The 22864-nt window shown below is 40.9% G+C and overlaps 1 protein-coding gene across 5 annotated transcripts in view; it reads left to right on the forward strand.

The window, feature by feature from the left end:
• LOC138751799 (uncharacterized protein C10orf67, mitochondrial-like) overlaps positions 1-22864 on the forward strand; it is a 207618-nt gene that overhangs the window by 132064 nt on the left and 52690 nt on the right. For all 5 annotated transcript variants that reach the window (XM_069914605.1, XM_069914606.1, XM_069914604.1 and 2 more), the window contains one exon: positions 20178-20330. In XM_069914605.1, the coding sequence (XP_069770706.1) occupies positions 20178-20330 (153 nt within the window). The remainder of the gene's footprint in view (positions 1-20177; positions 20331-22864) is intronic.

Below are 22864 nucleotides of genomic sequence, written 5' to 3' on the forward strand. Positions count from 1 at the left end.
CAATAAACATTGGAAATATATTTGCCCTAGAAAGTCTTTTATTTCTCCATAGACCAGTTAGGTTTGGCTGCTTGGTAATCCCGTACCGAAAGCAATATCTTACCAGTTATTCTAGATAAGATACGGGTGACATTTGATTTGCACATATAGCAGTAATTTATTATAAACTAAATAAGAATTTTAAAAAATGATTCACAAATGTAAATTAATACTATCACACATGGCTATCTCGTAAATTGAAGTCCTTTTCAAATTACATATCACAGTAATAATCTCCATGGAGATATAAAAATGTTCCTGTTATATTTTCTTGGCTCTCAATAAAGATTCAAAGACCTTAAAAATTGAAATCAGTAAAGCAGTCACTTACTAGATTTTTTAACTAACTTTTTAGCTTAAAGATTAGTAAAATATTCCAATCCTTCTAATCTTCTGGCAAACTAATGTAAATATCATTAGTTTCCAGGGAACATATGAGACACTGCGGATGCAGGAATCTGGAGCAAAAAATAACCTGCTGGAGGAACAAAGCAAGTCAAACAGCATCAATGAAAGAAAAAGAATGATCAATCTGCTCCAACAAGTTAGCCTGTTGTACACTAATCTCACATTCATCAAGATCCCTCTCCATGGTGAACACTGAAGCAAAGAATTCATTATATCTCCTCCACCTTGTATCTCTCATCTGCATCTCCTCCACCTCCAGACACGTTTTTCCCTTTGTCCTTGAGCAGTCCTACCTTCACTCGAGTCATTCTCTTTTTCACATATGTGTAGGACGCCTTGGGGTTTCTTGAATTCTACTTCAAGACCTTCTCATGTCCCATTCTTGATCTCTTAAGTTCCTTCCTAGCTACTTCTTAAGAACCCTACCTGTTTTTTGCTTCCTGAACTTTCCTGAACATATGACAAATGTTCCTCCTCTATTTTCAACCGTGGCTCCTTTATGAGTCTTATCCTTTCTTTTGATAGAACAAATCTATCCAGAACTCTATTAAGTGGTCCCTAAATACATTTCTGTTGTGCATTTCCCTGAGAACATCTGTTCCCAATTAATGCTTCCAAGTTACTGTCTAATGCCATTGTAATGAGCCATCCCCAAATAAATCTATCTTCTGTCCTCATCCACGGTGATGCTAAAGATCATGGAGTTGTGGTCATTATCACCAAAGTGCTCGCCCACCGAGAGATGTCACCTGACCAGATTCATTGCTGTATTCACATCCATCTTGTCTATAACACTTGCTCTCTTTGTTTAGAGTATTAGCCTCCAAGTTCTCATCTGCTTCATCTCTTGCTTTGGGCCCCAGCCCTTCGCTCTCTGGTAGCACAACCAAATCTCCCAGGTGGAATATTGTTTCTCTCCAGTTCTAATGCAACCCATCCCTCTTGTAGAGGTCACCTCTGCCCCAGAAAAAAATCCCAATGATCCAAGAATCTCTACTCCTGTACCAGTGCCTCAGCCACTTTCTGTTCTTAACCTCACTAGCTTGTGGCTCCAGGAATAATCCAGAGATTACTACCCTTGAGATCCTCTTTAGTCCCATTCATAGCTACTTAAGTTCACACCACAGGACCTCATTCTTTTTCTTGCCTATGTCTTTAATACCAATATGCACATTGATCTCTGGCTCTTCATCTTCCCCTTTGTGAATGTTCTGCAAATACTCAGAAACATTCTTGATCCTGAAAAGCAGGGGGCAATGCACCATCCTGGTCACTCGCTTTTGGCCCTAAAACCTCCTGCCTGGCCCTCTACCTATGGAGTCATCCTTCCCTGCTGAGCCTCAGAGTCTGATGTAGTGTCAATGACCCAGCTGCTGCTACTCCTTGAAAGGTCATTTCCTCCCAACAGTCTCAAATTTGTGAGCCCAGGCCATTGATGCTGTAATATTGTTGTGATAAACATTACACCAGGAGTGGCCAAACCATGGCTCGCGAGCCACATGCAGCTCTTTGACATATAATGTGTGGCTCACATATATGCAGCTCGCTCAAGATTCTGGTCTCAGCCAAAATATATATGGTAGTCTTAATGGGCATGGCCTGCAATTGAAAGTATTTGGTATGTGTGTAAAAGTCAACCCAATATTTTTGGCCCTGGATGCCTGTTCATCTGAGCTCCCAACACCCCGGCCACCCTCCTACCTGAGCTCCTGATGCCCCAGCCACCCTCCCACCCGAGGTCCTGATCGTCCATCATTCACGGATTTACCACCTGGTCTCAGCTAGTCGATCGCCCATCTGAGCTTCCGACATTCCAACCACAGTCTTATTATCCAGTCCCAGCCACCTACCCAACTTCTTTCAGAACCATCCAGTCCAGGTGACATCCATTTTCAGACCTCAGCTTCCCAAGCACCTTCTCCTTCATAATAGTGACTACACAAAATTCTGACCCATGACTTTTGCATTTCTGGCACATTGTTGGTGTCTTCCCCAATGAAGACTGATGCAAGATACTTATTCACTTCATTCGCCACTTATTTGTTCCTATTAATAAGTACTCCAGCATAATTTCCCAGCAGTCCAATGCCCACTCTTGTCTTTCTTTTACTCTTTATATATCTGAAAAATGTTTGGTATCCTCTTTTATATTATTGGCTATCTTACCTCCATATTTTATCTTTTCTCCTCTCTTTTTTACTTGCCTTCTGATTTTTTTTTAAGCTTCCTAATCCTCTAGCCTCCCACAAAAGTTTGCAATATTTATGCTATCTTTGACTTTCCTTGTCAGCCATGGTTGCTTCCTCCTCCCTATAGAATGCTTCTTCTTTGGGATGAAATGATCCTGCGTCTACCAAATTACTCCTAGAAACTTCTGCCATTGCTGCTCTACCATCACTCCTGCTAGAGTGCTTTTCCAATCATAACATAACATAACATAACAATTACAGCACGGAAACAGGCCATTAGGCCCTTCTACTCCGCACCGAACCAAACACCCCTTTCTAGTCCCACCTCCCTGCACAATGCCCATAACCCTCCATCTTCTTCTCATCCATATACCTGTCCAACCTTTTCTTAAATAATACAATTGACTCCGCCGCCACTATTTCTCCCGGAAGAAGATTCCACACAGCTACCACTCTCTGAGTAAAGAAGTTCCCCCTCATGTTACCTCTAAACCTCTGCCCCTTAATTCTTAACTCATGTCCTCTTGTTTTAAACTTTCCTCCTCTTAACGGAAATAGTCTATCCACATCCATTTTGTCTATCCCTTTCATAATCTTAAATACTTCTATCAAATCCCCTCTCAACCTTCTACGCTCCAAAGAATAAAGACCCAATCTGTCCAATCTCTCCCCATACTCCAGATGCTTAAACCCAGGCAACATTCTGGTAAACCTTCTCTGCACTCTCTCCACTCTGTTTATATCCTTCCTATAATTAGGCGACCAGAACTGCACACAGAACTCCAAATTAGGCCGCACCAACGTCTTATACAATCTCAACATCACCTCCCAACTCCTATATTCCATGCAATGATTGATAAAGGCCAGCATACTAAAAGCCTTCTTCACCACCCTATTCACGTGAGTTTCTACATTCAGGGAACGATGTACCGTTACTCCTAAATCTTTCTGCTCTTCTGTATTCCTCAATGCTCTCCCATTTACCACATATGTCCTATTCTGATTCTTCTTACCAAAATGAAGCACCTCACACTTATCAGCATTAAATTCCATCTGCCATTTTTCAGCCCACTTTTCTAAGCAGCCCAAATCCCTCTGCAATCCTTGAAAACCTTCTTCATTATCCACTATTCCACCTATCTTAGTATCGTCTGCATATTTACTAATCCAATTCACCACCCCATCATCTAGATCATTAATGTATATAACGAACAACAATGGGCCCAATACAGATCCTTGAGGCACACCACTGGTCACCGGCCTCCAACCTGACAGACAATTATCCACTACCACTCTCTGGCCTCTCCCTTTCAGCCAATGTTCAATCCATTTGACTATCTCAAAATTTATACCTAAAGACTGCACCTTCCTAACTAACCTTCCATGTGGTACCTTATCGAAGGCCTTACTGAAGTCCATATAGACAACATCCACTGCGCTACCCTCATCCACATTCCTAGTCACCTCTTCAAAAAATTCAATCAGATTGGTCAAACATGACCTTCCTCCCACAAATCCATGTTGAGTGCTCCTGATCAGACCCTGTCTATCCAGATGTTTATAAGTACTATCTCGAAGAATTTTCTCCATTAATTTACCTACCACAGACGTCAAACTTACAGGCCGATAGTTGCCAGGCTTCCTCCTTGAACCCTTTTTAAATAACGGAACCACATGCGCAATGCGCCAATCCTCCGGCACTATCCCCATATCTAATGACATTTGACCAGTTCTTTTCTCACACCTTTATTCCTTTGTCTTATCAGTAATACAATTTTAGCTTCTCTGTCTTAAAGTCCACGGTGAATTCTATCATATTGTGTCACTGCATCCTTCAGGTTGTCTTACCTTAAGCAATCCGGTGTCCAATGAGGAAGAACTGCAAAGAATTTTAAGGGGGAATGGGAGCAAAGGACAAGTAGAAACCTTAAGTAATGTTATCTTCTGAACTCTAAGGCCACAAGCCTGACATAAATAATTTGCTTCAGGTGGAATGAAGCAGGTCTTACCTGTCTTGTGCAACCTGCACCATTTGAATGAAGGATTAAGAATCTCTCTGGCTCTTTGGAGAACTCAAAGTAAATAGAAGTTTATTTAAATTCCTGTTGCAACTGGCTCACAGTGCAAAATGAGGAACAAGAAAATTATCAGATGTAGTCAAGGCGAAGTTCAGTAAAAGTCGTTTACTCAAACAGTTACACGCAGCTTTTTAAAATCCCGCGCCTTCCAAATTATGTCACCGCATTGTGACATCATGGCGTCACTCAGAACCTCTCAAGCCAGTTTGATTAAGCCTCCAGTGAGTCGCGACATGCCCCACCACACCCCAACCCCCAGAACCAGTGATAGGAGGCTAAACCTCTGGTGCCAATACTATCCACTGCTCTTGGGCAGTTATCCGCGCCTTCGCATCAGGGGTCAGGCAAGAGTTGATTAAGGTTGAGATGAATGGGCACAGGAGAATGGTACCTAGCAGTCCAAAGGCTACATCCTTAAGTTGCAGGCTCATGACAGCAGTTCTTTAAGCTGGGAGTTCATCATTCTGGTGCTGAGCTTTGGCAAGCACCATGTAGTCTAAACCTGGAGAGACAGCACGTACTGCTTGAACGGAGGAGCGGGTCAGGGCATATAAGATAAGTAAGTAGGTGGTGTTCCTGGTGGGCTGACCAGGTATCTGATCCCTTCGTGAAGGCGAACGTTAGCAGTTTGTGGTCAATAAAAACCACAAGTCCCTGCCTTCCAAGGTACAGTGCCAGCAGTTCCCTATCGAATGTGCTCTATTTCATTTCCGGAGGACAGAGGTGCCTACTAAAAAATGCTAGAGGCTTCCATTGTCCATTAGTGTACTGTTCCAAGACCCCACATACTGGCATGTCAGATGTGTCTATTGTCAAGGCGGTTGGTGCATCTATTTGTGGATGGACCAGCAATATTACCTTCGCTAGGGCATTGTTTGGTTTTCTGGAATGGTACCATCATTTCTTTCGTTCAGTCGAGTTCTTTGGCGTTGCTGGACATGAGGTCAAAGAGTGGTTTCATAATATGAGCTGCAGAGGGTACAAAGTGGCAATAGAAATTGACCATCCCCACATATTCCTGGAGTCCTTTGATGGTACCAGTTCTTGCAAATTTGAGGATGGCTTCCATCTTGCTAGGCAATGGAATTACACCCTAGCTACTGATCTGATGTCCCTAGAACTCAATAGTGGACTGCTCGAATTTGCACTTACTAGGCAGGGTTCACAGTTAGCTCGAACTCTTGTAGATGGTGGCAGAGTAAACTCAGATGCTGTAGATGTTCTTTGTGGGAGTGGCTGGCAATGATTACAAGTATACAAAAAGGAAGTCCATGCCATGCCCCACTGCAACCATCAGTCACTGGAATGTTTGTGCAGCATTTTTGGGCCCAAAAGGCCTTCTCAAAAATTTGAAGAGTCTGAACGGTGTTATGATGAACATCCTCCAGATTTATAGTATTTCGTGGTACCTACTCACCAAGTCAATTTTTATAAAATATCCTGGCCCCATGAAGATTAGCTGTAAAGTCCTGTATATGGGGCACAGGGTACTGGTCTGCAGTGGTAGCATTGTTGAGACACCTGTAATCCCCAAAAGGTCTCCAGCCTCCTGTGGCTTTGGACACCTATGTAGCGGGGAAGCCCTAATTTCAAGTTCCTCTATTTTGTGGAACTCTTGTTTCGCCAGCTGCAACTTGTCGGGCAGCAGGTGTCAGGCTCGAACATGTAGAGAAGGTCCTTGGGTGAGGATGTGGTATGCGATGCCATGTTTGGGTGTGGCAGTGGAAAACTGGGGAGTCACAATGTCTGGAAGCTCCACAAAATGTTTGGTGAATTCGTTGTTCAAATACTCCACAGCATCTAGGTGTGGGGTGGGTAGTTTGGCTTTTCTATGGCAGAAAGTCTGGAATGTTGTGGTCTTCTCCAACCGACACCCTTTTAAGTCCACAATCAGTGAATGGGTTCTGAGGAAGACAGCACACAGCAACAGCTGGGACACAGCAGCAAGAATAAGCTTCCATGTGAACTTATTGTCACTGAATTTCAGGGGTATAGTCCGTGTGCCGTACATATAAATCAAACTGTTATTCATTGCAGTGAGCACTGTACCTGCATACGTGGTACGGGTGTCAAAGCCCAAAGGAGGAAGGAGACTAGCCTCCACATCCATGTTGACTAGAAATTTGCACTGGGAGAGTTTGTCCCAGACATAGAGTATGGTGGCCATCTGCCATAGCCCTTGTCACAAAGTCATGCTTCTCCAAGGGAATGTTCATCCTCGTCACCGGTACTCGTGGAGCCTGAGCCTTTGGGTGTAATGCACCACTAATTTCTTTGGGCCTTGTATCTTGCTGTTTTGCAAATCACAGAATGTCTGCATGGTTGACCACTGTTCAAGTGTTATCAAAGTCCCCATCAGCCAAAATGTTATATTTTATACTGTATATAGATATATTTTAAAAGGAGATAAATTGTATGGAGTTTTTAGTTAGGTCACACACAGATACAAACACTTCAAAACGGATCTCATTTAAAATGCTGCAGCTCGGTTCAAGCCAGACAGTTCAGTGCCTTTGAAAAAAACTTTGAAGAATGCCTAGGGAGAATTCACAAGTTAGTGTTAATTGGACATGTGGTGGAGTAATGGATTATTGTTTTGGATAGCAACAGATGAACGAACTCAGTAGACTGGGTCCAGTGCCACAGTCTGAGTGCAGTTTGCTGTTCTAATAGGGTCTGAGAGAGAGAGAGAGAGAGAGAGAGAGAGAGAGAGAGAGAGAGAGGGAGAGAGAGAGAGAGAATTCACTTCTACAGTTCAGCAGCAGCAGCTGGGACTGGAACTTGACAAGCTGGCAAGCTTGTGAAAAAAAAACCATTTTGAAGATGGGTTGTGAGTTCTTAGTTTAGCCTGATCAAAGCCCTTGTGGTCCATACAAGAAGAGATGGCTGGCTCCATAATGTTTCACTTCAAACAAGGGAAACAGAAAGGAACTCTGTGGTGACTTGAAAGAAAGAGGTTATCATCTGGAAAACCCTGATGGGGCATGTTTCTTTGGCAAGACAATGAAGTAGCTGATCAGAAGGAATCAGTTGTGGGTGCCCAATGAACAACAAATCTCTCTCTGAAAACCAACAAGAACCATTTACCTTTCATGCACCAAAGCCTGGTGAAATTCTTAAAATGTTAAATTCTGTGCACAGTATAAGAATTGTCTGCAACCAGTGAACTTGGAGGAGTGAGAAATGAGATTGGACTGTGAATAAAAGAACTTTTCTAAACTTACACACACATTTCATACACATGTGCTTACAATTAGAAGGGGGTTAAGTTAATAGTAATATGTTAAAGTTTGATCCTGTTTTCATTTTTAAAGATAATTAAAAACGTTTGTTTAAGTAACCATTTGTCTTGGTGAATTTCTATTGCTGCAGAGTTTTGGGGTCCTCTGGGCCCATAATATGGTGATATGCAGGTTCATCTTGAAGAGAGTCAAGACTTCTTAGTGTACCCATATTAGTTTATTAAAGCTGTCTTATACTCGTAATGCTGGTGTGGTTATTGTCAGTACAATTTAATAAATTAATATATACACTTAAGAAGTCTTGATGAAGAGATGTAACAGAACAAAGAATGATGACAAACTACATATAAAGATGTAAAAAAATGTATAAGTAAGAAAAGTAAGAACTAAAGGAGGGAAGAAAAGGGAAGTAAGGGAGAAGGGGGAAAAAAGAGGAGGGGTTAAAAAATAATTAAATAAAAAAGAAAAAGAGAAGAAAAGAGGGGAGCTTTGTTGTAATGTCAAGATAAAAGTGTTTTCTGGAGGGGGTTGGGTGGGAGAGAATAACAGTCACTGCGAAATCAGTTGACACCTGCAAATGGGTTCGCAGTCCGAATGGAGAGGGGAGTTGTGGTTGCCCAGCAAGGGACAAGGGGTGACTCAGAGAGGGTGAAGACACTTGGGGTTAAGGGAATTTTAGATATGGAAGTGGTTGAGTATTTTATGTTTTAGAAGTGTTGTCATACAATGCGTTCAAAAAAGGAAAACTGAGAAATGTAAAAGGTGGTGGTGAGGAAGCGGAAATGAGATGTAAACAGAGTATGAGATGGCCATGTTGAACTATATGACTATAACTATTAATGGAATACATAACCAAATCAAAAGGAAGAGGCTATTAAATTCATTGAAAAAAATAAAAAAATAGATATAGTATTCATGCAGGAAACGCATCTAACTGAAGTGGAACACAAGAAATTAAGGAGAGACTGGGTAGGACACGAAACAGCAGCATCATATAATTCAAAAGCCAGAGGTATAGCTATATTAATTAATAAAAATGGACCAATCAAAATAGAGGAAATAATAGATCCAGCAGGGAGATATATAATGATAAAGTGTCAGATATATTCAGAAATCTGGAATTTGGTCAATATATATGCACCTAATTAAGAGGATCAAAAGTTTATGCAAGATATTTTTTTGAAGATTGTAGATATGCAGGGGAATATATTGATGGGAAGGGATTTTAACCTTAATTTTGATTCAAAGATGGATAAAACTGGACAAAAGACTAGCAAAAAGAACAAAGTAGCCAAATCTATAGTTAAATCAATGCAGGAAATGCAACTTTTGGATATATGGAGGAGACAACACCCAAAGGAGAAGGAATACTCATATTATTCATGTAGACATAAAACATACTCAAGGATTGACTTGTTCCTGTTGTCAGCCCATATCCAAGGGAGAGTTAGGAAAATGGAATATAAAGCTAGATTGTTATCTGATCAGTCACCCCTGTTATTAGCAATAGAACTGGAGGACATACCGCCAAGAACATATAGATGGAGATTAAACTCTACTTAAAAGACAGGAATTTAGAGAATTTATTGAGCACCAAATTAAAATGTACTTTGAAATAAATACGGAATCAGTGAAAGACAAATTTATATTATGGGATGCAATGAAAGCCTTCATCAGAGGGCAGATAATAAGTTATGTAACTAAGATGAAAAAGGACTACAATTGGGAAAAAAAACAGCTGGAAAGGGAAATAGTAAGTACAGAAAAAGAACTAGCAACAAGGGAAGATACAACAAAAAGAAGAGAATTGGCGGACAAAAAAATAAAATACGAAACCCTACAAACGTATAAGGTGGAAAAGAACATAATGAAAATAAAGCAGAAGTATTATGAGCTAGGAGAAAAAATGCACAAAATACTAGCTTGGTAGCTTAAAACAGAACAAGCTAAAAGAACGGTATTGGCATCAAGGAAAAAGGACAAACAAATTACATATAACCCAACAGAGATCAATGAAAACTTCAAGAAATTCTATGAGCAATTATACCGAACTGAAAATGAAGGGAAAGAAGACAAAATAGATGAGTTTCTAGCTAAAATTGAACTGCCAAAATTGCAAGAAGAGGAGCAAAACAAATCGATAAAACAATTGGAAATAGAGGAAATACAGGATTATATTAAAAAAGCTACCAAACAATAAAATGCCTGGAGAGGACGGACTCCCAATAGAATTCTATAAAACATTTAAAGAGTTACTAATTCCTCCTCTCCTGGAAGTAATTAACCAGATAGAAGAAACACAAACTTGCCAGATTCATGTAAAACAGCAATAATTGCAGAAAGATCCACTAACACCAGCATTGTATAGACCAGTATCTCTACTTAACTCAGATTATAAGATAATAGCAAAACTATTAGCAAACAGATTGGCTGACTGTGTACCAAAAATAGTAAAACTAGATCAAACTGGATTTATTAAGAAAAGACGAACAATGGACAATGTCTGTAAGTTCATTAACTTAATCCATGCAGTACAAGGAAATAAGATGCCAACAGTGGCTGTTGCTTTAGATGCAGAGAAAGCCTTTGACAGGGTAGAATGGAATTATTTATTCAAAGTATTACAGAGGTTCAACCTACAAGATAAATATATTAATTGGATTAAACACTATATAAGGGACCAATGGCGAAGGTGACAGTAAATGGATATATATTGAACCAATTTAAATTAAGCAGGTCAACTGGGCAGGGATGTCCACTATCTCCCTCACTGTTCGCTTTAGCAATAGAACCATTGGCAGAACTGATAAGAACAGAAAATAAAATAAAAAGGATAAAAATAAAAGAGAAGGAATATAAAATCAATCTATTTTCAGATGACATCATAGTATACGTAACAGAACCAGAATCATCAATAAAAGAATTACATAAGAAATTGAAGGAATATGGAGAAATATCGTGGTACAAGATCAACACAAATAAAAGTGAAGCGATGCCAATGAATAATGCAGATTACACAAAGTTTAAAAAAGAATCACCATTTAAATGGCAAACACAAGCAATCTGATACCTAGGTATTAGACTAGATAATAATCTAGGCCATCTATACAAATTAAATTATCAGCCATTAATGAAGAAATTACAAGATGACTTAGAACATTGGAAAGATTTACCACTAACACTGATAAGAAGGGTAAATTGCATTAAAATGAATATCTTCCCAAGGATACAATACTTATTTCAATCATTCCCAATTCCCCTAACAGAGAAATTCTTCAATGAACTCAAGAGAATAATAAGGAAATTCTTATGGAAGGGGAGAAACCAAGGATAGCACTAGATAAATTAACAGAATGGTACAAACAAGGTGTTTTGCAGCTACCAAAGTTTAAAAATTATTATAGAGCAGCACAATTAAGATATCTATCTGATTTTTATAAAACAAGGGAAAAAACAGATTGGACCAAGATAGAGCTAGATAAAATAGGAGAGAAGATACCAGAACATATTCTTTATAAGTGGGATGAAAAACTGGTGCAATATAGAAGTTCACCAGTACTGCACCATCTACTCAACATTTGGAAGAAGATTCACATAGAAAGGAAAAAACAAATTACCAACTTTCAAAATTATTATTGACGCAAAATCAACTAATCCCTTTCACAATAGATCACCTTTCCTTTAGAGAATGGGAGAGAAAAGGAATTAAAAGAATAGAAAATTGTTTTTTGGGAAATAATTTATTAACATTTGAACAAATGAAGTACAAATATGGAATAACTCATGGTACAATGTTTGCATACCATCAACTGAAAGCCTACTTAAAGGATAAATTGGGAAACAGACTGAGATTACCAGAAGGAAGCAGCTTTGAATATGTGATTACAGACACAATGAAAATTAAAAGATTTATAACAAACATGTACATCAAGCTGCAAGAGAAAGAAAATGATGAAATAAGCTATAAACCCAAACAAAGGTGGGTACAAGATCTAAACTTAAAGATAAAAAATGAAATATGGGAAAAGCTATGCACCGGAAGTATGAGAAATATAATAAATACGAGGTTACACATAATGCAATATAATTGGTTACACAGGCTATATATCACGGCCCAAAAGTTAAATAAATGGGATCCAACAGTATCAGACAGATGTTTTCGCTGTAAGAGGGAAACGGGAACAACATTACATGCAATTTGGGCATGTGAGAAAGTGAAAAAAATTTTGGGAAGATCTAAATCAGATATTAAATAAAATCACAAAAAACAACATACCAAAAAATCCAGAGATCTTTCTTCTAAATAATATAAGAAGTGAAGAATTAGGCCTTAAACTGGATGAAGCGTAAAAAAGATTTATTATGATAGCCTTAGCTGTAGCAAAAAAATGTATAATGTCAACTTTGAAATCAGAAGAAAGCCTGAGAGTACAGCAATGGTACATGGAAATGAATAAATGTATTCCATTGGAAAAAATAACATATAATTTAAAAAATAAAGTCACATTATTTGAACAAATTTGGAACACAACAGAGAAGGCCTACCGCGGACCTCCACCCCCTAAAATGATAGAATGAGAAGAAAACGAAATGAACTGACCCAGTGTGTAAAAGTAGATGACACAATTTTCTTGTTTATTTTAATTGTGATGACATTGTTTGATGGGTTTATTGTATTGTATATGTTGAATGTTTAATGGGTTTAGAGGGGGGTGGGAGGGGGGAAAATGGGGAGAAAATGACACTGAGTATATTCAAGAGGGAAATGTTTGTGTGTATTTTGATTAATATGGTTCATAGTGTGAAAAATAAAAAAAATTTTAAAAAAAGCTATTTCTTTTAAAAAGCAGTTAAATTTATCTCATCTGTTCTGATAATATAGTGAATAATGCAGCTGGGTTGTTAACAATGGAACTATAGAATCACAAATATGATAGTAATACAATTTGTGATAATATAGAGTGATGCACCATCAATAACTTCAAAGACTAGAAGTTGTAGAGAAACTGATAGGCTTTTATTCACAACAGGATGGAGGAATGTCCATGCTGGTCGACTGCCCTGGACTGAGAAGAGGGCTGTGGCACAGTCGCCTTTATTCAGGGGTCAGTGGGAGGAGCCTCAGCCACAGACAGCAATGGGCATATCCTAACACATCCAGACATATATACAGCACATTCAAACATATGTAAAGTGCTTTTTCACATTCACCACTTGTTTTTCAAAAGAGTCCAGCAGGGTGAAGTGAATTAAAAGTTCTTATAAATTTAGTCTTTCAGGTGGTCTGCTCTGCCGTTGCAACCATCGTAGTTCCAGCTGCGGTACAGGCATTGAGTCTTGGTTGGTCTGGGACACTTGTATGTTGCCATTGGCAAAGGCTTGATGTATGCATGGCACCGGATCTGACATGTCATCAACTGGGACAGGGGTAACACGCCATGACACTGGTGCATCATGAATAGTGGTAGATGAAGGGTGTGCGGGGTGGTCGGCAGTTGTCTCTGGGACTCCTGAGGGTGGCAGGTCCCGAAAGGAAACCATGTCCTCGCACCCATCGGAGTACGCCATGTAGGCGTATTGGGGATTGGTGTAGAGGAGACGTATTCTTTCGACCAGTGGGTCAGACTTATGGCTCCTCACGTACTTCCAGAGTAGAACTGGCCCTAGGGACATTAACCAGGACAGTAGTGTGGTCCATGAAGTGGACTTCCTGGGGAAGAAAGTACCCTTTCATGTGGAATGACATTGGTGGTAGTACACAGGAGTGATCTGATTGAGTGGAGCGCCTCAGGGAAGACATCTTGCCAGCGGGAGACTGGAAGACCTTTAGACTGTAGGGGTAGGAGGATGGTCTTCCAGACTGTAGTGTTTTCCCTTGGAGTTTGTAGCTGGTGGTCCTGCTCGTGGCGATGCCTCTGGCTAGCAGGTACTAACACAGCTTGTCACTCATATCAGAGGACCCTCGGTTGCTAAAGATATAGCAGAGGTACCCAAACATGGGATGGCGAATGGCAAATATGAGTACTCGTCAATGATGTTGAGGAAGTACACATTGCTTTCTCACAGAGGAAAAAAGAGGCCCCTTGAAATCAACACTCAGTCATTCAAAGGGTGGCTTTTATCAGGTGCACTCTATCTAGTCAATAGAAGTGCAGTTTGGACTCCACAGAGACCTGGCAATTTCTGGTCATGGACCTGATCTACTCAATGGAGTAAGGCAAGTTGCAGACTTTGATAAAGTTGTAAAACCTGGAGACCCTGGGGTGGCAGAGGTCATTGTGGAGGGCCTGTAACCAGTCTATTTGTGCGCTGGCACATGCTCCGTGGGATAGGGTATCTGTAGGTTCATTAAGTTTACTGGGCTAGTACATCATAATTGTAGGTGGAAAGTTCGATTCTCCACCTCAATATCTCATCATTTTTGATTTTACCTCGCTGTTGGTGTTGAACATGAAAGCGACTGTATGTTGGTCAGTCAGCAAGGTAAATCAATTGCCTGCAAGTTAGTGTCTCCAGTGCCGTACTGCCTTGACAATGGCCTGGGCCTCCTTTTCAACAGAGGAGTGTCGGATTTCGAGGCTCTGGAGGGTGCGGTAGAAGAAGGCTATAGGTCTGCCCGCCTGGTTAACGATGGCGGCAAGAGCAAAGTTGGACACATCGCTCTCCACCTGAAACAGTATGAATTCATCTACTGTGTGCATTGCAGCCTTGGCAATGTCCGCCTTCACACAGGCCTCTGATTTCAGAGGAAAAGAGGCAGATTTGATGAGGGGTTGGGCCTTGTCCACATAATTGTGAACCCACTGTGCATAGTAGGAGAAAAACGCCAGGCATCTTTTCAGAGCTTTGAGACTGTGGGGAGGGGGGAGTTACAAAAGAGGGTACATGCAGTCAGGAACCGGAGCCAATGAATCCATTCCCGACATCGCAGCCAAGGATGGCAAGGTGAGTTGTGCGAAACACATACTTACTCTATGTTTGTAAGGTTAAGGAGTTTGAAGGCCTGGAGAAATGTTTGGAGATTGGCGTTGTAATCCTGCATATCATGGTCGCAAATGGTAACGATGTCCAGATATGGGAATGCGGCTTACAGCCCATACTGGTCTACCATGTGGTTCATCTCCTGCTGAAAGACCACGACCCCGTTGGTGACTCCAAAGGGAACCCTCTGTAAATGGTGGATGTGGCCATCTGCCTTGAAGGCAGTGTATTGCTGGTCTTCTGGATGGATAGGGAGCTGGTGATATGTCAACTTTAAGTCGACATTGAGCGATTTGGTTTACCGTGTTGGATATGGGGGGAGAGGGTACATGTCCAGCTGTGAATACCTATTAATAGTCTGACTATAGTTGATGACCATTCTGTGTTTTGCCCCATTCTTTACTTCCACCACTTGGGCTCTCCAGGGATTGGTGCTGGCTTCAGAGATCCTCTCATTCAGAAGCCCCTGTACCTCTGTCCTAATTAAGGCCCTGTCCCCAGCACTCTATCACCTACTTTTGGTGGCACAATGCTTACAGTCGGGGTGAGGTTAGAGAAGAGAGGTGGAGGGGTGATCTTGAGGATTGAAAGGCCGCAAGTCACACACAGTGGGCAATCTGCGGGTTGCTGGCTGGAAATAATGAGAGGATAGGCTGGGGAAGGGGGGTTTCTGTGGGTGGAGCCCATCGTACTCCATCATTACACACTTAAGGTGGCATTGAAAGTCCAGCCCCCGCAGCACGGCCGCGCAAAGCTGCAGCATCATGAGGAGTTTAAGTCTTTGTAGTCTGTGCCCCGTACAATAAGTATGCAGTAGCTGCAGACATCTGTCGTTTGGGACTTTGAGGCCAACAAGATCTTGTGTTTACTAGCCTTACCATGAGGTGTAATGCTGCACCATGTTGGGGTGGATGAAGCTCTCCGTGCCTCCATTGTTGAACAGACAGCTCATCACATGGCTCTTCACCCTGATGTCCATCATCGATCTGGCGAGTTGATGAGAGCTCCCCTGGTCTAGGGTGATGGAGGCCAGTGTTGAGTTGCTGTCGGGCTGCAAAGATACGGTGAGATTTTTGAGCATTCAGTTCCAAGATGGCAGTCCACATAGCCTGTACATGGCGCTGCTGGGATGGGAAGATGATGGTGTCCAAGATGGCAGCCCCCACAGCCCACAGGCAGTGTTGCTGAGTTTAACAGGCAACCCGGATTTACACATTTTAACCAAGTGTCCTTTCTTAGCGCAAACCACATCTTTCGCCAAGCAGCTTTTTCTCGGCTGTTTTAGCAAGCTGCAGAAGTAGAACTTCAAGTGCTCGTGGAGTACAATGGCCATGGTCATGCTGCTGGTGGAATGTAGCAATGTGTCGCAAGCTTGCAGCTCTCCCAGTTCCCAAGATGGCAGCACCCATGGTAACTACGAGGCGACTGCATTGTTGGTTGAGTTTGCATCCATATTTTGGAGGACCACCGCTAGCGTGTACACTAGCTCAAATGCCTTCTGCAGATTGAGCTCACCTTGCTCCAACAGTCTCACCTGGATGTAGCTGGATCTTATGCCCACAACATAGGCATCTCTGATCAGGCCCTCCATATTCACTGCCCATCTGAAAGCTCATTGGACCCAAAGATACTCCATGCTCGACTCCCCGGGAGGTGCCTAGTGTAGACCTTATTTACCTTCTTCTGGTATTGGCTTTTCAGTATGTCCATTGCTGCTAGGTACGACTGAGCGTCCCTGATCATCGAGTATATGAGGGGCCCGACCTGGGAATATAGTACTAGCAGCCTATCATCCTCTGATCGGATGATAGCAGAGGAGGCCTGCAGGAACGCTTCAAATCAACGCAGCCAGAGTTCGAAGCTGTTGGATGTGTCAGACGATTGTGAGTCGGGGACCAGATTTTCTGGCTTCAGGATCTGCTCCATTATTAAAAAACTCTGTGAATAAAATTGATACACCATCAATAACTTCAAAGTCTAGAAGTTGCAGAGAAACTGATAGGCTTTTATTCACAACAGGATGGATGTCCAGCCATGCTGATCGACTGGCTTGAACTGAGAAGAGGGCTGCGACTCAGTCGCGTTTTTTCAGGGGTCAGTGGGAAGAGCCTTAGGCACAGACAGCAATGGGCATGTCCTAGCACATCCAAACATATATACAGCATAAACAAACGTAGAGTTTCTAAATATCTCAAAAAATTAAATACATGGCTCAGAAACTCAAGTTCAAATAATTCTATTTTTGCTTACAAAGTAATGTTTGCTTGTAATGTTTCTGCATTTATACGTGTCTTTTTCTCACACACACATTTAGCCATTAAGGATCTTAGGTTGCCAAAACTAGAAATCCAAACTAAAACTTAGCTTGACCTCTACAGAAAGTTGTCTGCCTATGCCAGATGGCAAGCTCTTATTTTGCACCTTGAACCCTTTGCCCTCACCAGAAAAAAAAATTTCCATTTAAATAGCTGTCTATTTTGGTGAAAAGGAGCCTTTTGTGAATGCAAAGAGTTGAAAACTGTATAAAAATGACAAAAAGAGTCCCATCCCAGTCATAATAGAATTATTAATTGCACTTTAGAATGCATAAAACCTTCAGAGATATTGTCATGTGCCTACTTTAAAATTATATAGCTTCTATATGGCATTGTTTTCTAAATCAGGCAAAGTTTCTTCTATTTGCAGTTTTTGTTCATCTAGTTTTAATTTTGCACCTTTCATTCATGTTTTCTTTCTTAAAATCCTCATATGTTCAATTTCTTTTTGCCTTATTTTGTTTTGCCACAAATTGCTGATAAAATTTTATTTATTTTTATGTTTTTAACATCATACAGCAAGTATTGAGAGGTTCTGTCTTCACAAATACTGTTAAAAGTTCCAATACTTTACCATATAAGCTCCTTTAACACATGAATATATCTTGTAAGATATTTGGTAAAAAAGTATAATATTTGAATACAATCAATGTAGATCTTTTTCAATTCTTTATTACATTTTCTATTATATAGAATTAAACATGATTCTATAGAATTCATGATTAATCAGTTTATATTAATATCTGACATGAATTATTGCTGTGTTCTCAATATGGATGATTATTCAGCTTTGGTTCATGAACTATTTTGTCACTGAGATTGAGTGTACACATTCTAATAACTCTGCCACTGGCCTTGCTTCCCCTCCTCCACTGTGCAATGTAAACCTTCCACCATCCCTCAGCCTTGATCCCAGATGTTTGGCTGAATTTCTCACCAAATATTATCACTATCGTAAAATCAGCCTGCTTGTACATCGGGAACATAGACCCTGTCTTAATCCATCTTTTTCAGTAAACCTCACATGCTGTCATTTCAAGCCACAACCATATTCTTCTTGCTGGATTCTCACCTTCTACACTTTGTAAATTTGAACTCATGTCACACTCTATTGCCCTGTAACTTGTAATATTCTATTGATCCATTACCTTTTTCTCTTGCCTTTTACCTTATATGGTCCAGCAATCTCACAGGTTTAAAATTCTCATTCCTCTGTTCAAATCTCTCCATTGACCCTCCCATACCTCTCTGTATTCTGCAACACTTTGAGAATTCTTGGTCCTGTATGGCTTCTCCAGGACTGTCCATGATCACTCATTTATGGAGCCCCCCACCCCCCCCACTTTCTTTATCCTGCTCTTTAAGACATTCCTTAGAGCCTCCTTCTTGACCAAACCCAAATGAAACTAATCCAGATATCCCCTTCATTGTTTTAATTTGAGATTCCAATTTTGTCTGATTAAGTTCTTGTGAAGTAATGTAGGGCGTTGAATTCTATTAAATGAGTTATTCAGACACAAGGACTTTTGTTGTAACTAATTCTTAACTGTTTTGGTTGAGAAAAATCCATAAATCATGCTATGAAAGCTTTCATTTCCAACACACATCTATAAAATTAGATTGTGTGAAGTTCTGGTATAAATAGTCTTCCTGAAAACTTGAGAAGATTGATAGCAAAAAAGATGATTGAGCTATGTGTTTTATTCTAGTAGAACCGGCAGATCACAAGCTGGCCTAATGTTGTGTTCAAGAATTCGTTCAATGGGTTCAAAGAGAATCAAGGCTGGACACGTGTTATAAACAAAGAATGGTCTTTATTTACGCACAAGGGATATTTGGAGCAGTTTTATTTAGGCTTGGTCAAATAAGGAGGCTCTAAGGAATGTCTTAAAGAGCATAAAATGGCACACACTCATAGATTGACATACTCAGCAATAATACACAAATAACTACACATCGGGTGCAAATAAGTCACTGCTAAACATTCTCAACTCCATTTTGGGAATACAAGGGTTAAACAAACTATATACATCCACCCACAGGCATAGCACACTAATGAACCAGTAAATTAATTACAACAAACAAGTACAATGTATATCAAATGAACCTGGTTTCCAGCATCGACCACAGCTCAGGATCTGGGATGGGCTCATCGCAGTCAGCCCTCTGGTTCCCGCCTGTAGTCAGCACCCTTAACTTCAGTAATGGTCTCAAGGCAGCAGCAAAAGAGAGAGAAAGACTTCAAGTGCTCGGCTTTTTCAGTGCAAGGACCAATCAAATATCAACTGCAAGGACCAATCACACGAGCTTCACAGGTGGGCAGATCTAACCCTTCATTGGCAGATGAGGTGACCTCTGATTAAGTTCCATCCAGAGAGGCCACATGACCCTCCCACAATCCTCACAACTCCTCTCCATGCTTTCCAACCACGGCCTTCACAGGGAATGACCACAGTAGCTGTAACCAGGTTAGGAACTCAAAGTAGTTAAAAGATCCTATTTTTTAGATCTAAAATCTGATATTATTAAGACTCAATCATTTAATTGAGTTTAAAGTCAGAAAACTTGATTAATCAAATTTGAGGCTGTATAAAATGCACCTACCTCTTATTTAAATCAGAATGAAGTATTCTGTCAGACAAAAGTTGAGCCAAAATATGGAATCTCAAGTCAAAACAAATTTTATATCTGAGGTAAAGAGGAAATAATCTACCAAAACCAAATTACTCAAATATTGTGTATTTAACCAGAATGACAAAGTGAAATAAACACTGGTCTTTGCCATTCATCTATTAAAGAAAACAAGATTCAAATCCATATTTGTGCTGGACATAAGTAAATGTCTTTTCCTCAGACTTTTGGTTGTTAATTTCTGCAAGAGATTATCTCAAAACCACTCAGAATTTTTTTTTCCTTCCAATTCAGATGGAAGAGAGTGAACGAACTTCCAAAAAACTGGTTGAATCCTTAAAAGAAAAGGAAACTCAATTATTTCATCAGATAGAAATGTCATCTAAGCAGCAGAAAGTTCCAATAGTGAAAGAAGTTGACAACGAAGTTTATGCGGTGGAGGTACAGGTAATAAAATACAAATTTTCTATTAAAAAGCTAGATAGTTCTTATTACAGGAATAAAGAAAATAGAGATCCAATATGTACATTGTCATAAAGACAAGTCTAGTATGTTGATGAATAAGCTAGAAAGCAAAGCTGAAAATCTGAGATAAAATCTCAAAATGTTGAAAATTGTCAACAGCTAAGGCATCCTGCCATCTCTTTTTCAGCATGTTCATGTAGGATGAAATCCTTCTAGAAATAGTAGAGGACTACTAGTCTAATGATGAACTCAAGCTAATAGCAGTAATAAGAAAAATAAAGAAAACAATGGGACCAAAAATTAATAAATCCCCTGAAACAGGAGATTTTGGTGAAGCAGCTACAGAGATAGTTGGATGCACTGGTTCCCTTCTTCAAAAAATTCACAGACTTGAAAATGGTAAAAATTAAATTCCACAATTTCAAAGAGGGAGATAGATAAGTAGAAAAGTAGTAGAAAAATGCTAGAATCTATTTTTAAGGAAGTGATAGCAGGAGAAAATAGTAATAGGGTCAGGCAGTCATCATAAGGAAAAATAAACTGCTGGAGGATCTCAGCAGTTGAACAGCATCTAAGGAGGTAAATGGATAATTGATGTTTCAAGTCAAAAGTGTCAAGGTCCTGCATCAGAACTGATAGTGCAGGGAAGAAATAACCAGTATAAATATGTGTATCATCCTCTCACTGCATCTCCTGGGTCCTATTAACCACACACTACATGTTCTAGGTCTCCTATCCCAATTGGTTCTATCTTATCACCTGAGTAGACAATGAGTTGCTGGGGGTACTCAGTGGATCAGACAGAAACCATGGCTAGAAATAGCCAGTTTCAGGTCAGAAGCCTTTATCAAAACTAAAGTTAAAGTGTGGGTGATATCATGAATATCAAGAGGTTAAAAAAAACTGGGAAAGGGACCAGAAGATGATAAGGTAGAGGACAGAAGGTGTGTGAGGTGGAGAGACCAGCTAAAGAAAAGACCACTGGGAAGGGGGGGAAGGAGAAAATGAAGTTTAGGAATTGATAAAGAAGAGATGGAAGCAGTGGAAACAAATGGGGGTGGGGGTAACTCTCCCCTTCTGCCACCTGACTCCATCTATCCACACTTCACCATCTGCCCCTCCCCCCCCAACTTGGCTCATCTGCCTATCATTTTTTTGCTCATCTGATTCCGCCCATCACTCACTAACCTCTACCTCACCCCTCCATCTCATCCCATTATACTGGCTGTCTCCCTTCTATACTCTCTTGATCCAAAATGTCAACATGACCATTGCCTCCAAAAATGCTGTCTGAGCCACTGAGTTGCTCCAGCAATTTGTCCTTTGTTCCAAATTCTAATGCAGTATCTCTTGAATTCATGAAAAGCAAAATATGTTTTTGACAAATCTGTTCATATTCTTTAAGGTTGTAACTAACATAATAGGTAAGGTAGAATTGTACATTTTGGCATCCACATTTTGGCACCGGACATTTTGGCAAAAAAAAAAGACTTTAGTTGCCCTTCAGACATTTTGGCACCATAGTTTGGCACTGGCCTGGAAACCCCCAGCATTGTGGTGTTTCAGAAACATGTTCTTTCTTTGGCTTGGCTTCGCGGACGAAGATTTATGGAGGGGGTAAAAAAAGTCCACGTCAGCTGCAGGCTCGTTTGTGGCTGACCAGTCCGATGCGGGACAGGCAGACACGATTGCAGCGGTTGCAAGGGAAAATTGGTTGGTTGGGGTTGGGTGTTGGGTTTTTCCTCCTTTGCCTTTTGTCAGTGAGGTGGGCTCTGCGGTCTTCTTCAAAGGAGGCTGCTGCCCGCCAAACTGTGAGGCGCCAAGATGCACGGTTTGAGGCGTTATCAGCCCACTGGCGGTGGTCAATGTGGCAGGCACCAAGAGATTTCTTTAGGCAGTCCTTGTACCTTTTCTTTGGTGCACCTCTGTCACGGTGGCCAGTGGAGAGCTCGCCATATAATACGATCTTGGGAAGGCGATGGTCCTCCATTCTGGAGACGTGACCCATCCAGCGCAGCTGGATCTTCAGCAGCGTGGACTCGATGCTGTCGACCTCTGCCATCTCGAGTACCTCGACGTTAGGGGTGTGAGCGCTCCAATGGATGTTGAGGATGGAGCGGAGACAACGCTGGTGGAAGCGTTCTAGGAGCCGTAGGTGGTGCCGGTAGAGGACCCATGATTCGGAGCCGAACAGGAGTGTGGGTATGACAACGGCTCTGTATACGCTTATCTTTGTGAGGTTTTTCAGTTGGTTGTTTTTCCAGACTCTTTTGTGTAGTCTTCCAAAGGCGCTATTTGCCTTGGCGAGTCTGTTGTCTATCTCATTGTCGATCCTTGCATCTGATGAAATGGTGCAGCCGAGATAGGTAAACTGGTTGACCGTTTTGAGTTTTGTGTGCCCGATGGAGATGTGGGGGGGCTGGTAGTCATGGTGGGGAGCTGGCTGATGGAGGACCTCAGTTTTCTTCAGGCTGACTTCCAGGCCAAACATTTTGGCAGTTTCCGCAAAGCAGGAC

The sequence above is a fragment of the Narcine bancroftii genome, chromosome 1 (assembly GCF_036971445.1).
Source record: "Narcine bancroftii isolate sNarBan1 chromosome 1, sNarBan1.hap1, whole genome shotgun sequence".
Classification (NCBI taxonomy): Eukaryota; Metazoa; Chordata; class Chondrichthyes; order Torpediniformes; family Narcinidae; genus Narcine; species Narcine bancroftii.